Source organism: Eleutherodactylus coqui, chromosome 5, assembly GCF_035609145.1.
Source record: "Eleutherodactylus coqui strain aEleCoq1 chromosome 5, aEleCoq1.hap1, whole genome shotgun sequence".
NCBI lineage: Eukaryota > Metazoa > Chordata > Amphibia > Anura > Eleutherodactylidae > Eleutherodactylus > Eleutherodactylus coqui.
Window position 1 is genome coordinate 139,859,555 of NC_089841.1, and position 16,627 is coordinate 139,876,181.

The window sequence follows — 16,627 nt, forward strand, 5'->3', positions numbered from 1 at the left end:
CAAATGTAAATCCTTCCTTCTTGTGCTATACAATTTTTTTATTATACATGTTCTTCTGGAATCCGTCACCAATCCGGTAGACTACGAAGTAGTCGAGCAGGGCCAGGAGGAGGAGGAATATACTTGCCAGAGGTTAGCAGAGCAGTGGCCAGAAAAACGGCTTCTGAAAATGTCCTCCGCTCGGCCCAGGTGTGTATCCGGCAGCCAATCCTGAGCTGTGGGCGTCACCCCTAGCTCCAGCAGGCCAGCCCATGTCTCCACCCATAACTCTGGTGGAGACAAGATACATCAGTACCCACCAATCCTGCAAGTCAACCAAGAGGGACATATAGACGTACAGAGTATACGTCTTTACAGCCCTCTGATTATGAGTTTATTGGACATCCCATTTTCTATGACTGGCTTAAGTATTACATACCCATACATGGTCAGCTTTACACGTATCACACTTTGGGTGTTTGGAAAAGTAAAATAAGATTCTGCTAACTTCTTGGCTTTTCCTTGAGGACGTGTCACAAAGCTTTGTGATATTTGCGCAACATGGGTGACTGGAGGCCGTACAGCTGGTAATATTGTAGAAAAGTGGACTTTGTGCTGTTAGTAATTAATGCTCTTCTATGCATCAGTAGGACGAGGATTTGGGAGACTGCCAGTACAACTTCAGATCTGCATGTTCCCTGCATAGTAACCAACTCATGACATTTAAAAACAGAATTGTGAGTAATAATACATGTTAAGATAAAAATGCAGGGTGGATCAGATGTTAGCTGTAGGTTAATACAAGTACGGAAGCGCACTACAATTTTTTAGGTTGCCCCCCCCCCCCCCCAATTTGCATGCATTTTTTTAGGTTCATCGCACTCTTTTTGGAAATGGAACTCATTAGACTAATTGGCCATTTTAAAGGCTGCAAGCATCGATGCATGTATTCTTGCGAGTGCAGTTGCGCACAACTTGTGCAATCCCAAAATACAGCCTAAGATGTCGATGTGCACGCAAAAATGCAACACCCATTCAGCAAAACGCAGTGCAAATGCGTTTGCAAATGCGCATATGCTTGTGTGACACAGGCCTTAGGCCGCGGTTAGATGAGCGTTTTTTTCACGCATGAATAGGTGTGCCAAAAAAGCGTCTCTGTTACAACCAATGCTTTCCAATGAAAGCGTTCACATGTCTGATTTTTACAGACGCGAAAAAAATCTCGCCTGTAACAGTTAGGAGTTGCGAGTTCATATGCACCCGGTCACACGATTTTTCTGCACGCGATGTGCGTTTTTTTTCCGTGTAGCTATTTATGCGCGAAAAAAACGCTTGTCTGTACGAGCCCTTACCCTGATCTGTCCTTGTTCAGATGTACTTGATTTTTTACATTGGCAGATAATTGTGAATGAATGTTTGCTCCTCCGATCATCTGCCCATGTGAAGGTGCCTCCAATCACCTGACAAGCGAGCAAACGCTGATTTGTTGGGTGATTGTATCTTTTATGCAGCGCCAAAGATCATCTGTTCTCGGCAGCACATTGCGCTATGCAAACAGTGATGTACTGCCGGCAACAATAAAAGTGCATGAGCCAAATGATCGCATTACCGATCGTTGGGGCAAATACAGTAGTACTCGTTGCTCCATGTAAGCTGATTGTCGGTCAACCCACTTGCAAAAATGTTGATTGGGGCTCTGTACGGGCAGCAAATCTGTCAGTGTAAAGAGACCTTTATTCCAGCAAGTACATCAATATTTGACAATAGACATTTCCAGTTGAAGGCTTAAAGGTGTGGTCACAGTAATTGACAAATACAGTAATGAGTTTGCTGTCTGTATCCCTGTATTATTAAGAGACCTCGCCCTTCATGCTAACAGAAAACACTACATAATTTAGTGAGATTTGCTCAAAAGCTGAAGTAAGCTCCAATCACATTGGTCAGCAGGGCCACGGTAAGTCTATAAGCAAAATGTACCAGCACCATAATTATTTTCCTACATCATCGTTATATCACAGGAGCTACATTTATTTTGTATTAGTTTGAGTCATAAAAAGGGTCTAGCTGGTTGTGGAAAATGTGTCATACATTGTCATATGTTTGTGCAGGAGCCGGCAGACGGATATCCGCGGTGAGCCTATCTGACAGATACGCTCACTGCGGAGAATCGCGGCAATTCGCAGCATGCTGCGATTTGCCATCCGCAAGCAGAGAATCGCTATGATTCTCCGCTCATCAACAGGGGGGCTGCGTTTTCCATAGCAACGCTATGGAAAGCGTGCATTGCGTTCCCCACGGCCGGATTATCGCCGCGGGGAACGCAATGCAAAAACGCCCGTGGACAGGCAGCCTTAGCAAGTACGATAGACATTTGTCTACAGTACAGAACAGCAATGTGATGTCAAAGACTTGAGAAAATAATATTGAAAGTTCTCTTTCTCAGTTTTGGATTACAGAGCGCTCACGGCAACGGTTTTGGTTGGCGTTGTTGGTGGGTCATTTTCTTTTTTATCTATATATTTTAATTTTACTATGTAATTTTTTTAACTTATTTTTCCAACTATTTTTTTTAACATCTGTGTCCCCTATGACAACATATAAGACCTCTGGCATTGCCATTGTCTTTTTTTTTTAATTTTACACTTTTCCACTGTAGCAGGGGCATCCATAGGAGCCCCAGTTGGAGGGGAAAACATCCCCTTGTAGTGAAATCAGTCACTAACAGAGCTGATCAGGGTCTGCTAGGACCCTGCAGCTATGCTGTGACAGAGGGAACACGGCAGCCATGTGATCACTTGGTCGCACAGTGGAAGTAACAATTCGTTTTTTTCTCTTCAGCTTATTGAGCGCTTTGTAGCCTGGAAACGAGAAGGGAAAAACTGTTTAAAACTGCTTCTCCCTTGCCCTCGGGGTCCTCAGCTGTGTCTGAAAGCCAAGGGCCTGTCCTGCTCTTACTTGATTGCAAGAGCTTTAATACCACTAATTTTGCTGTTGGCTGGGATTAAAGCCCATGACCAAGCGCCGTAAATTTACTACTCTTGGTCCTTAAAGGGTTAAATAAATCATTGAAGCAAGTACTTTTGCTGTAAGAGTTTTGTTGCGGTGTAAAAATGTATTTTAGTGATATCCTAAGGCTGGTTGCACACGGGTGGGTTCGATATCATGCTCGTTAATGTGTGCTTTAGCCGCGGATGCGAGGCATTTTTCAGGCAAAAACGCCTCACATCACTTCTGTGAAATTCCTATCCTCTCGTGCGTATTTCATGCGTGATAGAGGGTCGGAAGTGTTTCCCACTGATTTCATGTCCATATAATGTATTTAAGGTCCCATTGAAATGAATGGGTAATGCATCTGGGGGGGAGGGGGACATGAAAAAATAGGACATGCTGTGAATTTTTTCAAAAGAATGGAGTTCATATTCGTGCGAGTTTTGTGCGATCTTGCAACACTCAAAACTCACGCAAAGTTCACGTTCCTGTGAAAGTAGCCTTATACAGTAACTGCTGCAAAACAAGGGGCTGCTCTGAGCTGTCCTACATGTGTTCTTCATGTGTATGATCTCTTCTGATCATTGATAGATATGTCGTCCATCTGAGATTTACAATGTAATCTCCCTACACCTCTTTTGAAAATAAAAATTTAAAATTGTCATTGGTAATCTCTAAAAATGTTTTCAGCACTGATAAATCTTCCTTATTCTGGAATATCAAATAATTCTAGTCGGCATGCTGATATTTGCCTTAGAGCTCATGGACACAGCCGTTATCCTGGTCCGCGTGGTAGTGTATGTTTAGTGCAGAGACTAGAGATGAGCGAGAACCCAAATGTACTAGTCGAGTAACGAACCCTATTGACTACAATGGGAGACTCGAGCATTTTTGTATGTTGGACGCCGGGTGCCGAGCTTATTTTTTTTTTTCTTGGTTCGTGTTCCCCCTCTCTCTCTCTCTCTCTGTCCCCCCCCCCTCTCTTTCTCTCTCTCTCCCCCTCTCTCTCTCTAACCCCTCTCCCCTTGTCTGCCTGCCAGCCAAAAAATTTGCCATTGACGCGGGTGCTGCGGTGGGCAGGGGCCAAAACAGGCACGATAGAGCGGGGAGGAGCCAAAAACTGGGGCGGGGTCCAACACGGCTTGATGCTCATTCGAGTAACGAGCACTATCGAGTACGCTAATACTCGAACGAGCATCAAGCTCGGCAGAGTACGTTCGCTCAACTCTAGCAGAGACTCAGATTGGATCCTGTTATGTGTAATCAGGAAATCCTTTCCTAAAACAATCTTTGGGAATGACTTATACAGGAGGTTCTAACGTTCCTAGCATCTTCCTTAGGGACCTGCACTACAACCATATTTACCTAACGGCTGATTTTGCATTTTCTTTCTTCATTATAAAAATGATTATGCCAGCCCCATCCTGTTAATTTTACAGGATTCTGATTGTTGCCAAAGTAAAAAAAAAACTTTCCCCATCGATCCTGCGAATGAAGGCGACACAATGCTAGTTTAACACTATCTTCCTCTGTGACGACGGCGCTTTCTGCCATCAGCTGAACATCAGCCAGCTCTATTCATTTGAAAACAGTGAAGGAGACCTAGTGAGGCATCAGGATCAGTGGGGGGCCCAGAAGTCAGATCCCACTGATCGTATGGCAGTATACTGTATCTAAGGGCGTATTCACATGTACCAAAAATGGAACAGTACTACTACTGCAATGAAAACATACATGCAGTTTTCTGCAATTGTTTTCTTAAATAAGCTGATCTAGAAGTATTTCAATAACTGCTAGTATGGAATTGTCATTGCATTCTAAATGTTATGCAATTTTTTTTATTGCGAAAAACTGTGAAAAATCACTGCTAAATAACATCTGACCAGTGGTGACAAATATTAGCACTGCGCTCCCACCCCATTTCTTTCCTTATTCATAACGAAGTTAAATTTTCTGTTTAAATTTGGAGCCAAGATTTCGGAGTTCCAAGTTTCACTCATTTCCTTGTATTGTGCTAACGATACTTGGTATGTCTTCTCATCTACAGAGGATTGCAGGAAGCACAGATTACTTTAGCAGTCAGACTTGGTGAGGCCGAGGAGAAGATCAAGGTTCTTCATTCAGGTTAGTGCTAACACACTTGGACTTCACGCATACAAAGTATCAGTGTTACCCAAGTGTATATGTCCATGATATAGAAGAACTATGTGAGTGGTGAAGTTCTGATTTTGTGAGGTCTCTTCTGTTTCACTTCTCTGAGCCTTTAATCTGATATTATATTAACAAGTATGTCACAGTTGCTTAAATATTTAGGCTTTGTACACACTTCCATTGGACAGTTTCCGTCATGGGTTTCGTCATGCTGAAGGAAACACTGAGGGAAACTGGACAGAACCCATTATAATGAATGGGTACTGTCAGGCTGCGCTGGTTTCCATCGTTTTGACAGATACGGCAAGTTCTTTAGTTTCATTCTTCTGTTCTATAATGGAACAAAAGAATGGAAGCCTAAGAATGAGGTTAGTCTTTATATCACATATATTGAGTGTTAAAGGGGTTTTCCAGGCATTTACTATTGATGACGTAGACTTATGATAGGCAATCAATAATTGATCAGTGGAGTTCCACTATTTGGGATCCCCACTGATCAGCTGATTCTTGGGCCTGCTGTCAATGTGGCTAGTGCTGGAAGCAGATAGCGCTGTCCATATTGCAGCGGCCTAGTTTGGTAGTGCAGGCACAGCTTCCATTAAATTCAGTGGCAGCTGTACCTGTAATACAAAATTGGGTCGCTGCAATATGGACAGAACTATCTGATTCCAGCGCTGTCCACGTGGATAGTGGGCCTAGGGATTAACTGATCAGCGGGGATTCTGGGAGGCAGACCCCTGCTCCACCCCACCCCAATCAACTATTGATGATATCCTGAGTATGGGTCATCAATAGTAAAAGTACCAGAAAATGCCTTTGATCACAATGATACTCATTCCTGTTTGGAGGGCTGAATTTCGTACACGCTGGCATATGTCCTCCCTCTAGAATTCACAACCTTCACTAGTCGGATTGTTTGTTGAAAAGAGGCTTTTTGTCTTTTTTAAAATTCACAGAGAGAATGGAGGAGACAGATGTAACAAAAGCTAAAATGAATGAGCTGTCGTATTGTATCCCGATGGCTCTTGAAATAGACTTTTGTTATTTGACCTGGTTATTAATCTCTTTGTGACATGGAATAGCAGACAGTTTCACCAAATGCTTCTGTTGTATTTTGTTATGCAGCGCTGAAGACAACACAGAGGGAGCTGCTTGACCTGCGGTGTCAATATGATAAGGAGACAGCATCTAAGTAAGTTCTGTCTTATATTTGTCTGCGAGACACAAGCTCATTGTTTGCCTTTAGCATTTAATGTTTAACAGGCAACATCTTTTACTTAGGAGGCAGGTAGATGAGTGATTGAAGTGACCCAATTCCAGGACACTGTGCAGAACTGCCCTACTGAAAGGCCACCTGTGCTCCCTTGGCATTCTTGCAGTTGTGTTGGCAAGTGCTCCTAGAGATTATACTGCTGGTGATGATAGAGCTCTTTATTGTGTTTGTGATGGCGGCCAATCAGATGTAGTATAACATGGTTGCTATTCAGATTTACTGTACTTTGTTGCGGATTTTCTTTGTATGAAATCTGCATAGAAAATTGACAATAATTTCGCCACATCTGAACAAGCTATTAGTGTAACATTGCAATCACACACATGTCAATATTTTGCATTCATGCTGAATATAATTCCAAACTGCACAGAAATCTGTCCATGAAAAATATGAGAAAAATCTTTTAAACAAATAAAAATTAACTAAAACATTCATTAAGGTTAATTTCACTGATTCGCCTTGACAACAGATTATATTCTATGCTGCCCAATTGCATAGATAGTTTGCCTCGTATCCTTTAATACTATCTGTCTTAAGGCCTGTTTACACGCAAAGATAATCTTTCAAATGACTGAAAGATTGAAAGATTTACTGATTTTTTCCATAAAGTTTTAATGGCCAGTAAGGCCCATTAACACTTTATCATCTTCATTTGCAGGTAAAAGGACCTCCACAAGCTGTTTGCAGAGCCCAGCATGTGATTAACCACACGCCCAGCTGCATTATTCTGCTTTTTTTTTGGTTGAAGGACCTGCGAGCGGCGGGGCTGGGTCGGGTCTACTGAAGCTGTGAATTGGGTTGGGTTAGGAGCTTTAGGCCTCATGTCCACGGGCAAAAGAATAATTAAAATCCGCAGCGGATTTTAACTCTTCTCCTGCCCGCGGATCCGCATCCCATAGGGATGCATTGACCACCCGCGGGTAGATAAATACCCGCAGATGGTCAATAAAAGTGATTTTAAAAAAAATGGAGCATGAAAAAATTTGGACCATGCTCCATTTTCGTGCGGGTCTCCCGCGGGCTTCTATTGAAGCCTATGGAAGCCGTCCGGATCCGCGGGAGACCAAAATCGGAATTTACTCACCTGCTCCAGATCTTCCCTTCGCCGCGGCTTCATCTTCTCTCCGTCGCGGCCGGATCTTTTTTCTTTGGGCCGACGCATGCGCGGGGCACGTAACCGACGTGCCCTGCGCATCCGCCGAGCCGAAGAAAGAAGATCCGTCCGCAACAGAGAGAAGATGAAGCTGCGGCAAAGGAAAGATCCGGAGCGGGCGAGAGGTAAGTTTATTCTTATTTTTATGCCTCATGTCCGCTGGGCAGGAGGGACCCGATACGGATTCTCCATGGAGAATCCGTAGCGGGCCTGATTTTCCCCGTGGGCATGAGGCCTTAGGGGCGAGGTTTTTCTGTGATGCGATTGGTGAGCGGGGCTTGGATGAGGCAATCGCTTGGGCAGGAACCTACGTACCATAGTGACAGAAAAATGTGTGCAGAAGCGAAAATGAATGTATTTGAAATGAATCGGGTTTGCAAGGATGATTTATCAGCTACTGAATACTTGCGCAGCCACAAAACTCTACACAGGAAGGTGGAATGTATTCCTTGTCAATGGGAAGATTCACAAATAAAAGATTCCAGTAAACTTAGTGGTTCTGTGTGGAGATGTCCGGCTGCAGAAGCAAGCAGTCCGTTTTGAAAGATAGTTTGATTGAAGGAGCCAAAATTGCGCTGGCCAAATTCATATATTTAGTGTTCTATTGGGCGACTGAAACGCCTCAGCAAACAACCATGCAGCATTTGGATATTGTGGCGCATATCGCAATGGACTGTTATCAATATTTCCCTCCCCACCAATCACGTCGAACAAAAGCCCCACCCCCAAAGCTCCTAACCTAAACCAATTCCCAGCTTCACTAGAGCCCCCCCCTACCCCCCCAGGTCCTTCAACCACGGTTCCCTGTACTGCAAGTATGCCCCCAAAAAATGGTACACATCTTACAAAGTTTGTGTAAAGTTATGAGCACAACAGTGATAGCTAATCAGCTTTTGGGTTATCTTCATATTTCTAAATTATCTTGTACTCTGATATTCTGTATAAACAGTAATACAGTATTATATGCCAAATCAGCTTTAACTGTTCGTTCTGCATTTCATTATAAGAGTTGAATAAATTGCATTGATGTTAATCACACTATCAATTTCAAGTGTAAAATGGTAACAAAGAGATAAGTGGACAGTACTAGCATCCAAAAACAATCCCTGGGCTTTGAAGTGGGGAATCCTGTAAGATCACACTGCAAAGAGAAGTTGGCTTGTCTCCCAGTCTCTGTGTTCATCAACCTGGCAGTTGCTTGTATCTGAATAGAGTTCTGATATTGTGAATGATTCAGTCTTCTCTACCATGAAAGAAGCCAGAGCAACGGTCAGCTGGATCTACATTAGTCCTTCATAGATTGCCCCTTCAAGAGCGTTACACATTACAAGAATACAGTTTTATACAGTATTATAAGAAAGAGTAAAACATGGTGTTTATGTAAGAGCGTGTTCACACGGGGTGCAAATGCTGCAGATTTCACATTTTTACATACAGAATTGCTGTATGGAAAATCTGCAGAATTTACAGTGCAAGCCATGTGGATACATGTACCTAATCTCATCCACACGGTGTAGTAAAATTCTGCAAGGAATCTGCAGTGGAATTGACGTACATTGCGGATTTGAGCTCAAATTTCATCCTTTGCAATACAATGGGGGAAATCTGTGGCAAATCTGAACTATCAGGCAGTGTTCACACAGGGTGGATTTGCTGCAGATTTTCTTTGCAGGCCCTCTGTGCCGAAAATCCGCAGTATTTATAGTAGCAGCAAACTACCCTGTTTCCCCGAAAATAAGACGCGTCTTATAATAATTTTTGCTCCCAAATATGCGCTACGTCTTATTTTCAGGGGGTGTCTTATTTCGCCACGGAAAAAAACGTCTGTGGCCGCTAATCCCTCAATTGGCCAGCTTTGTGGACAAAATTTCTCAGAAATCTCGTCCACATGGGACAGCAAATCTGTCACGGCAAAGCTGGGAGAAGCCGGTGTTGTGGTGCGGATTCACCGGCCACAGAAATGGAAAAGCGTGCAGCCAGGTCGCTTCAAAACAAGCGGCTGAGTGCCGTGGGTTTTGAAGCAGCACTTTCCCGGCGGAAATCTCGCTGTTTATCGCTGTGGCCAAACTGCGAGATTTCCGCTGGAAATACGCTCTGTGAGAACCCAGCCTTAGGCCAGCTGCACACGAGCGTGACGGGCTCCGCCGCCAGAGACCCCATACTTACCAGCGGATCCGGCCTCTTCGCTCCCGCATGACGCGGCGGCGGTAGGCGGGAAAGCGTTTTCACGCTATCTTCTGTTGTGTTACAGCGGGAGATAGCGTGAACGGACGGCTTCCATTGACTGCAATGGAAGCCGTCAGCGCGTACACCTGAGGCAAATAGAGCATGCCACAGGTGAGGATGGGAGATTTCACGGTGCGGAATTCCGCGGTGGAATTCCGCACCGTGTGCCCTGAGCTATTAGGTTCAATAGAACCTAATAGCTGCGGGCAACGCAGCGGATTTTCGCCGCGAATTACGCGGCGGAAATCCGTTCGTGGGAAGGAGGCCTTAAGAATCACACACAGGTTGCCTGACTCACACACTGAGCCATAAAAAAATAAGGGCTGTAAAGTAACGTACCTGTCTGCAGACAGAAGTTCCTGTACCACTTGTAAGCAGGGATGGTATTGCAGCTTCCGGCCACCAGTGGGAGCTCATCACAGCAGACATGTACAGCAGGAACAGAACGTACAGTATGGACTTTTCCAGCCAGCAAGGGGAGCTCACAACAGCATACTCGTACAGCACAGCAGGGACAGGATAACAGCAGACTGTTTGCAGATCTACCTATACATCTGGAGGTAGGAGACAACGGGGATGGCAGCAGGGGACAGGCCTCTTGACTTGCCTGCACACTTTACTATGCCTTACTATCGGGGGTGCCTTATATTTGGGACTTCTGCAAATTTCAGGGGGTGCCTTATTTTCGGGGAAACTCGGTAGCTGAGATTTTCAAAAGTTTATTTATACTCTGAGGGAAGAAGCTGCACAAAACCAGCATGGAAATTGTCATATACAGTGCAGATTTTAACCCTTTCCAATCCAATTTGTATCCTGGTTTTCCTAGGAGGCTTTCTCTTTTTCTGCCATTATACAACAGTGATATATGCTGGCTAAAGCCAGTACTGCATGAAGTGACACGTTGAATAGGCTCTGACAGCAGAGAGGCTGGCAAAATACAGTAAGAGAACCCTGACGGATGTCTTCCAAAATCGGAGCTGTACAGCCTTAAATCATAATGTCTTCAGAGATCAGACAGTGGATTGGAAAGGGTTAAATTTCAATTACAGCACTGGATTTTTGGTCTGGATTCCATCCCTTCTAATGAGGGAAGTGAAATCTGTTCCAAAATCCACATTAAATCTGTGTCAAAATCTACGCCAAATGGTGCGGTTTTTGTGTGTGGATTTTCTGCTGTGGAATGGCTACTACGAACATTCCACAGCAAATCCCTTCCCGTGTGGACATATAAAAAGGTTAAAAAGGCCAAAAAAAAGCTCATAAGAATATACAATTTAAAAAATTGCCTTTTTGAACACTTTTTCTTTCTTTTATATTGTAAAACAAGGAAGAAAAAACCTGTTTGATATCGCAATATCTGTAACAACCCATACAACAACTTGAACACACTTTGTATCCTGCATTGAAAATACTGAAGAAAAAAAAGGAAATGATAGAATACATTATATGTACCCCAAAATTATGACAACAAAAACTCCAGTTCACCACGCAAAGAGCAAGCCCTCTTACAACCATGTCAATGGAAGAATAGGAAAGTTATGGGTTTTGAAAAGTGTAGCTAAAAATCCCCAAAAATCGTTGCATCCTAAAGTACCAAACTAGTCTACATTCTTAAAGGGTTAAGGGACTAATAGGGTGCCATTGCTCAGGTCACCTATTGTTTGGTCTTGGCCGAACAATGGTTAGATGAACACAAACCCAGGCAGACATCAGTCTGCTTTCATTCTAATAGATCATCTTTCCTGCTAATGATCCAGTCAGTTTGCATTAGATAATTGTCAGATTTTGGGACCATACGTATTGCAGTGCTGAGCTGATTACCTAATTTTGCTGGCAGCATCTCGGACTGCAAGGTCACATAACAGTTGGTTATTTCTGATGATACAGAAAGAATATCAGACATAGTTTTGTAAAAGCATCAGCTTTTATGGGCAACCTCTCAAGCCTCAAATAGCTGATGAGGAGCAATGATTTGGGCTTTGCTACTACAGCAAATACATGACTAAGGGCTCATTCACATCAGTGTTTTTGTTTTCTGTTCTGGAGTTCCGTCAGGAGCAGCAAAACGGAAGAAAATTATTTTGTTTTATTTTCCATTCGTTCAAATGGGATTTTCTGAACTTCAGTCGTGTTCAGTTCAGTTCTATCTGCTTACTGGAAAAAAATAGTGCAAAATGCAGTGCAGACCTTAAAAAAAATGAGAAGAGAACGGAAAGGACATTTTTTTTTGCATTACAGTCAATGAGTGACGGAACCGAATAGAGAGGTTTCTGTTTGGCTTCATTTTTGTTGTCCGTTACACTTGGAAGGGAAGAAAGAGAAAAAAGACAAAAGAGATCTATTAAAAATGGATGTGAACAGAACAAAATGGAAAAAAGACTGGTAAAGGTCTGCGAGCCCCGCAGAGGAATAGAACATGCTGCGGTTTGTTTGCCGCCGCGGAATTTCCGCCCGTCTGCAGGCGGCCTAAAGCTTATAGAAATGCTTTGGGGTTTTTTTTTAGACAGATATGGATACATTATGAAAAAGGCAATTATGGTTTACATGTGGTTTCATTTTAATTTCATTTTGCTATCTGTTTTATTAAAAAAAACGATCTCTTAAAAATGGAAAACAAAGTGCTGATGTGAAAGAGCCCTTATGTGAAATATTTTAAAGCCATTATGGTCTGGAAACACATGTATTGTCGACAAGCGGGTTATAACTTTTTTTACAACCTATATTCTAACTTAATGCACTTTTGCCTAAAAACAAATAATGTAATTGCTTTTTCAATATTTTTTTTACCACAAAATCATATCATTGGATTTATGGATGTATATAGAATCCATATCCGCCCATATATCCAATTATATGATTTCAGGGTGATCTTTTCTGAAAAAATATTGAAATAACAATTAAATTCTTTGTTTTTAGGCAAAAGTGCATCAAATTAGGATACAGGAATATGAGATTGTAAAAAGCTTATAACCCTATTGTACACCTATGTGGGCATTAAGGTGCTACCAGTGGTAAAACTGCCAGTCTCCCTCACTGATTACGAGGCTCACCATTTAGTAGTCCTGTCTACTGCCTTTACGTATCGATAGTTTGTGATGCATTAGGAAGCTTACAGTCCAGAAGCTATTCCATAAATCATGAGAAATAGCTTCCAATGTACCATGTTATACTTCAGTGTACTATTTGCTTAAAAAGAAGATATGTTTCCCTTCCTGGTTACATATTAGGCTCTGTTCATGCTGCACTTGAGGCTGCCATCGAAGATATGAAAATATTCATTGGGTAATTTCCCAATATAAACTGCATCTCTGATAAAAGTCTGCGACTTCTGCCACAATATATGCATAGTCTATGGTATATACAGTGTCTCCAATAGATTTCAATTGTTAAAAAAATAGCATACCACATGGTGACATATAGCATAGTCTACTATGATATTCTGCACAGGTGAAAAAAGGTATTCCCATGTATACCAGCCCGGTGTGTGCTAAATGGACATTCTTTTATCATACGTCAGGAGAAGAGGGACATTATGGACACACTCAGTGCATGCAGAGGAAGCTTTTCTAGTGTACACGCCAAATGTACTCAGAGCGGTTGTCACACGTCTAGCTGTTTTACTGAAGGAAGCAGACCGTTCAGCATTATGCAGTAGCCCAAGTTGGTATTGCAGCTTGAGTCCTATTGAAGTGAATAGACCTGTAATACCAGTGTTGACCACTGTGCAATTTACGGAGCTCTCTGATTCCTGCAGCAAAAAAAATGGGACAACCCCTCTAACAAGCTCAGGATAGGTCATCAATATTTCATTGGTGAGGGTTCACCACCCAGGACACTCATCGATTAGCCATTTCAAAGAGGTCAAGTGCTCGGGAAAGTGCTGCAGCTTCTATACTATTACAAGCACAGCACCATTCATTTTAGAACATATGCACCTGGAAAAGCTGCTCAATCCCACTCACTCAGAGCAGCAGCAAACACTTACCGACCAAATAGGATAGGTCATGAATATTTTAGTGTGAGAAGACACCTATAGTTTTGGATGTCATTGATATAGGTTAGTAGCCGTATTTGACCAAATACAGTTCTGACCCCTAACAGAGGGAGCAGACATGGGCAGGAGGTGAGCAGAACATTAAACAAATTGTCCAGGGATAGATTGAAATTCCTCTAAAGTAAATATTGGTATGTTTTTAGTTGAGTGAACTTCTGAGATGCTGTGAAGTTTCTGTGGCCTGCACAACATTGATCGTGGTGCATGTGTTAAAGGCATCTGCCATTGGTTGTCACTGGCTTGTATTTGAGCTGCAAAACATGGATTTGAAGTCCACAACTGTAAATACAGACACACCAAATTAAAAACCTGTTTACAGTACTTCTGCAGGGGCATGAGCAGAACGAATACCGAATAGGTATCCGAGCCAATTCCTAAAGAGTTGGTAAAGGCTGTGAAAGGCAGGCATCCTGAACACTGTGCCCTTGTCTACCTCTAACACACAAGCACAGCTGCTGCTTTGGGAAGACGAAAGCAGTGGATTATATTAAAATAACGTCTTGACTTCATTAAATGTACATTTGCTGGTTGTTATTTTAATTGGTGTGGTGCCATCCATTTTTATGAGTTTGGAACATCTTTTGCACCCCTTTGGCTCCATCCAGTACTGCAGGCTGCCAAATCTCACAGCTGTTGGTGTGGTTTGCCAGTCTTACTAACACACGGCAACACATTTCCTCTTTATATTATGCAACACTGGGAGAACACTTAATCTTATTACACCAAACCAGATGTTCTTTGATAATTTGATAGACCTCCCTTACCTAGATGTGTTGTAAATAATTTTCTCATTGATGGTGAATGAGAGAAATTTGCGTGCACAATATGAGCCCTAATCTAGGTTGTCACAATTTAACTTCTGGCTGCCAGGGCGTAAAGTATTATTGTCTGTTATGCCGCTGCTGTTAGAACTGTAAGCAAAACTCATTTCACAAGTTCGTGATTTGACTTAATTACCATCATTTTTTTTACTGTAAGACACACCGGACTATAGAGATGCACACAGGTATAGTCAACAGAAAATAAGTAAAAAAAATTACTAGTAGAGTATATAACAAATGGTTCCAAGGCTCTTGTCCTGTTTCTGTACACTGTTCTATTAGACTAACATGGGACGGTAGTAATATGGAAAAAAGGCCACTGACTAATACTGACATACCTGCTTCAGGAAGAAGTGGGCATGTGATTTGCTTGAAGCATAATTAATGTATTTGAAAACATAATCAGCATTAGCATCATGCCTACATATGAAGCCTTCAAGTTTCTACTGACCTGCTCCCTTGGAGTTTCATAACCCTAGTACCTGCAGGATGGGGTGTTTTAAGTAGACCTTCCAATGCTTGGTGATAAATAGCTCAGTCCGTGTTGACACAGTGCTCTGTGTTAGTTTTTTCTTAGCTAGTGAAACAGGAGTTGGCGGGAGTAGCTCATGCTGCAAGCGGGATTGCAAAGGGGATTTTGGTCAATGAAATTAGAGTTGCTTTTTCATGACGCCAGTGCCTTTTTGTAATCTTTTCGCTTAGCGGAATAAGGAGACAAGTCAGATGGTAATGCAGTAAAACTGAAGGCACAAAGTTTCCTGAGACTTGGCAAAAGAAGACAGTGCACAGATTCAAGTTACAGCGAACAATTAAAATCACCTCACAATTCTCTAGCACCTTGGACGGTCACCATTAATTCCTCAACCCCAACTGCAGGATGAGCTTTGGGTCGCTAGACTGAAATGGGTTCTTGCTTAAACTCTGGAGTACTCTTACTGTTTGAAACTAGCACTGTAAGGAAGCAGTTAACTTGCAGAACTGAACGCCATGGGGGAACAACTAACTCCTGGCTGTGTAAGGATATCTCCAACTCCAGTGGGGCTCTCCCCTGGCTCTCACGTTTCCCAGCAGAGTTTGAGGACTCTGTTCCTGCCAGGGGCTCTGTCCCTCCCAGCCATGGGCCGCTGTACTCCCTGGCGCTGGCTCCTCTACACGCACTTCCTTTCCCCCCTAGCTCACTTTTCAAGGCTTCTGCTGAATCATCCCATTCCACCAATCAACAGGGCTCTCTCTCTCTCTTGAGTCTCCCGGCCATTTTCCTCCAGTAGCATAAATCCTCCCATATAGAAAGGCTGACCAACTCGAAAAATTAGCTGCAGTCAGCCAATCACAAAGGGCACTGGTACTAGGCAGATGTTAATTTAACCCAATAAGTCACTCTTCATGACTGGCAAAAAAAGCGCGTCTCATAGAACTATTGGTTTCCTATGGTGTGTTCACATGTCTGTCTTTTACAGGCGCAAAATACTCGCACCTGCAAAAGATAGGACATCCGTGTACCAGGAAGGCCCGTGCTGAACAAAAAGGTTCCCTGCGGGGATAAAGGAATCTCCTGCCACAGCTGTCACAGCTGTGGCAAAGGACCGCGATGCCATCCGATTGCTTTCAATTGGTCCGGCGCTACTGAAAGCAATGGAATGCAGGCAACCATTGCAGTGATTTTTGGAGAAGGGCTTGAAATATAAGCCCTTCCCTGAAAATCATCCCTAGCTGCTGTAAAAAAAATATCACTTCTTCCCCAGCACTCTTCTGCAGTTTCTTCTCCTGCCGGGGATTTAAAAATCACCGCCTCCTGAAAGGGTTGTGTCTGATTGGCTGAGCGCTGCCTGTGATTGGTCACAGCGCTTAACCAATCAGAGGCAGTGCGCAGCCATTCATTGAATTCAATTGGCAGAGTATTGGGGAAAACTGTACAATTCAAAGGATATTAAAGTATCCTGTTGGGCCACCTCTCCTCTGGATACATGATGAGATATGGTCAT

The 16,627-nt window shown here is 42.9% G+C and overlaps 1 protein-coding gene across 4 annotated transcripts in view; it reads left to right on the forward strand.

Moving 5' to 3' along the window:
* CUX2 (cut like homeobox 2) overlaps positions 1–16,627 on the forward strand; it is a 372,532-nt gene that overhangs the window by 305,777 nt on the left and 50,128 nt on the right. For all 4 annotated transcript variants that reach the window (XM_066603238.1, XM_066603239.1, XM_066603240.1 and 1 more), the window contains exons 7-8: positions 5,015–5,091; positions 6,244–6,310. In XM_066603238.1, coding sequence (XP_066459335.1) covers positions 5,015–5,091; positions 6,244–6,310 — 144 coding nt within the window. The remainder of the gene's footprint in view (positions 1–5,014; positions 5,092–6,243; positions 6,311–16,627) is intronic.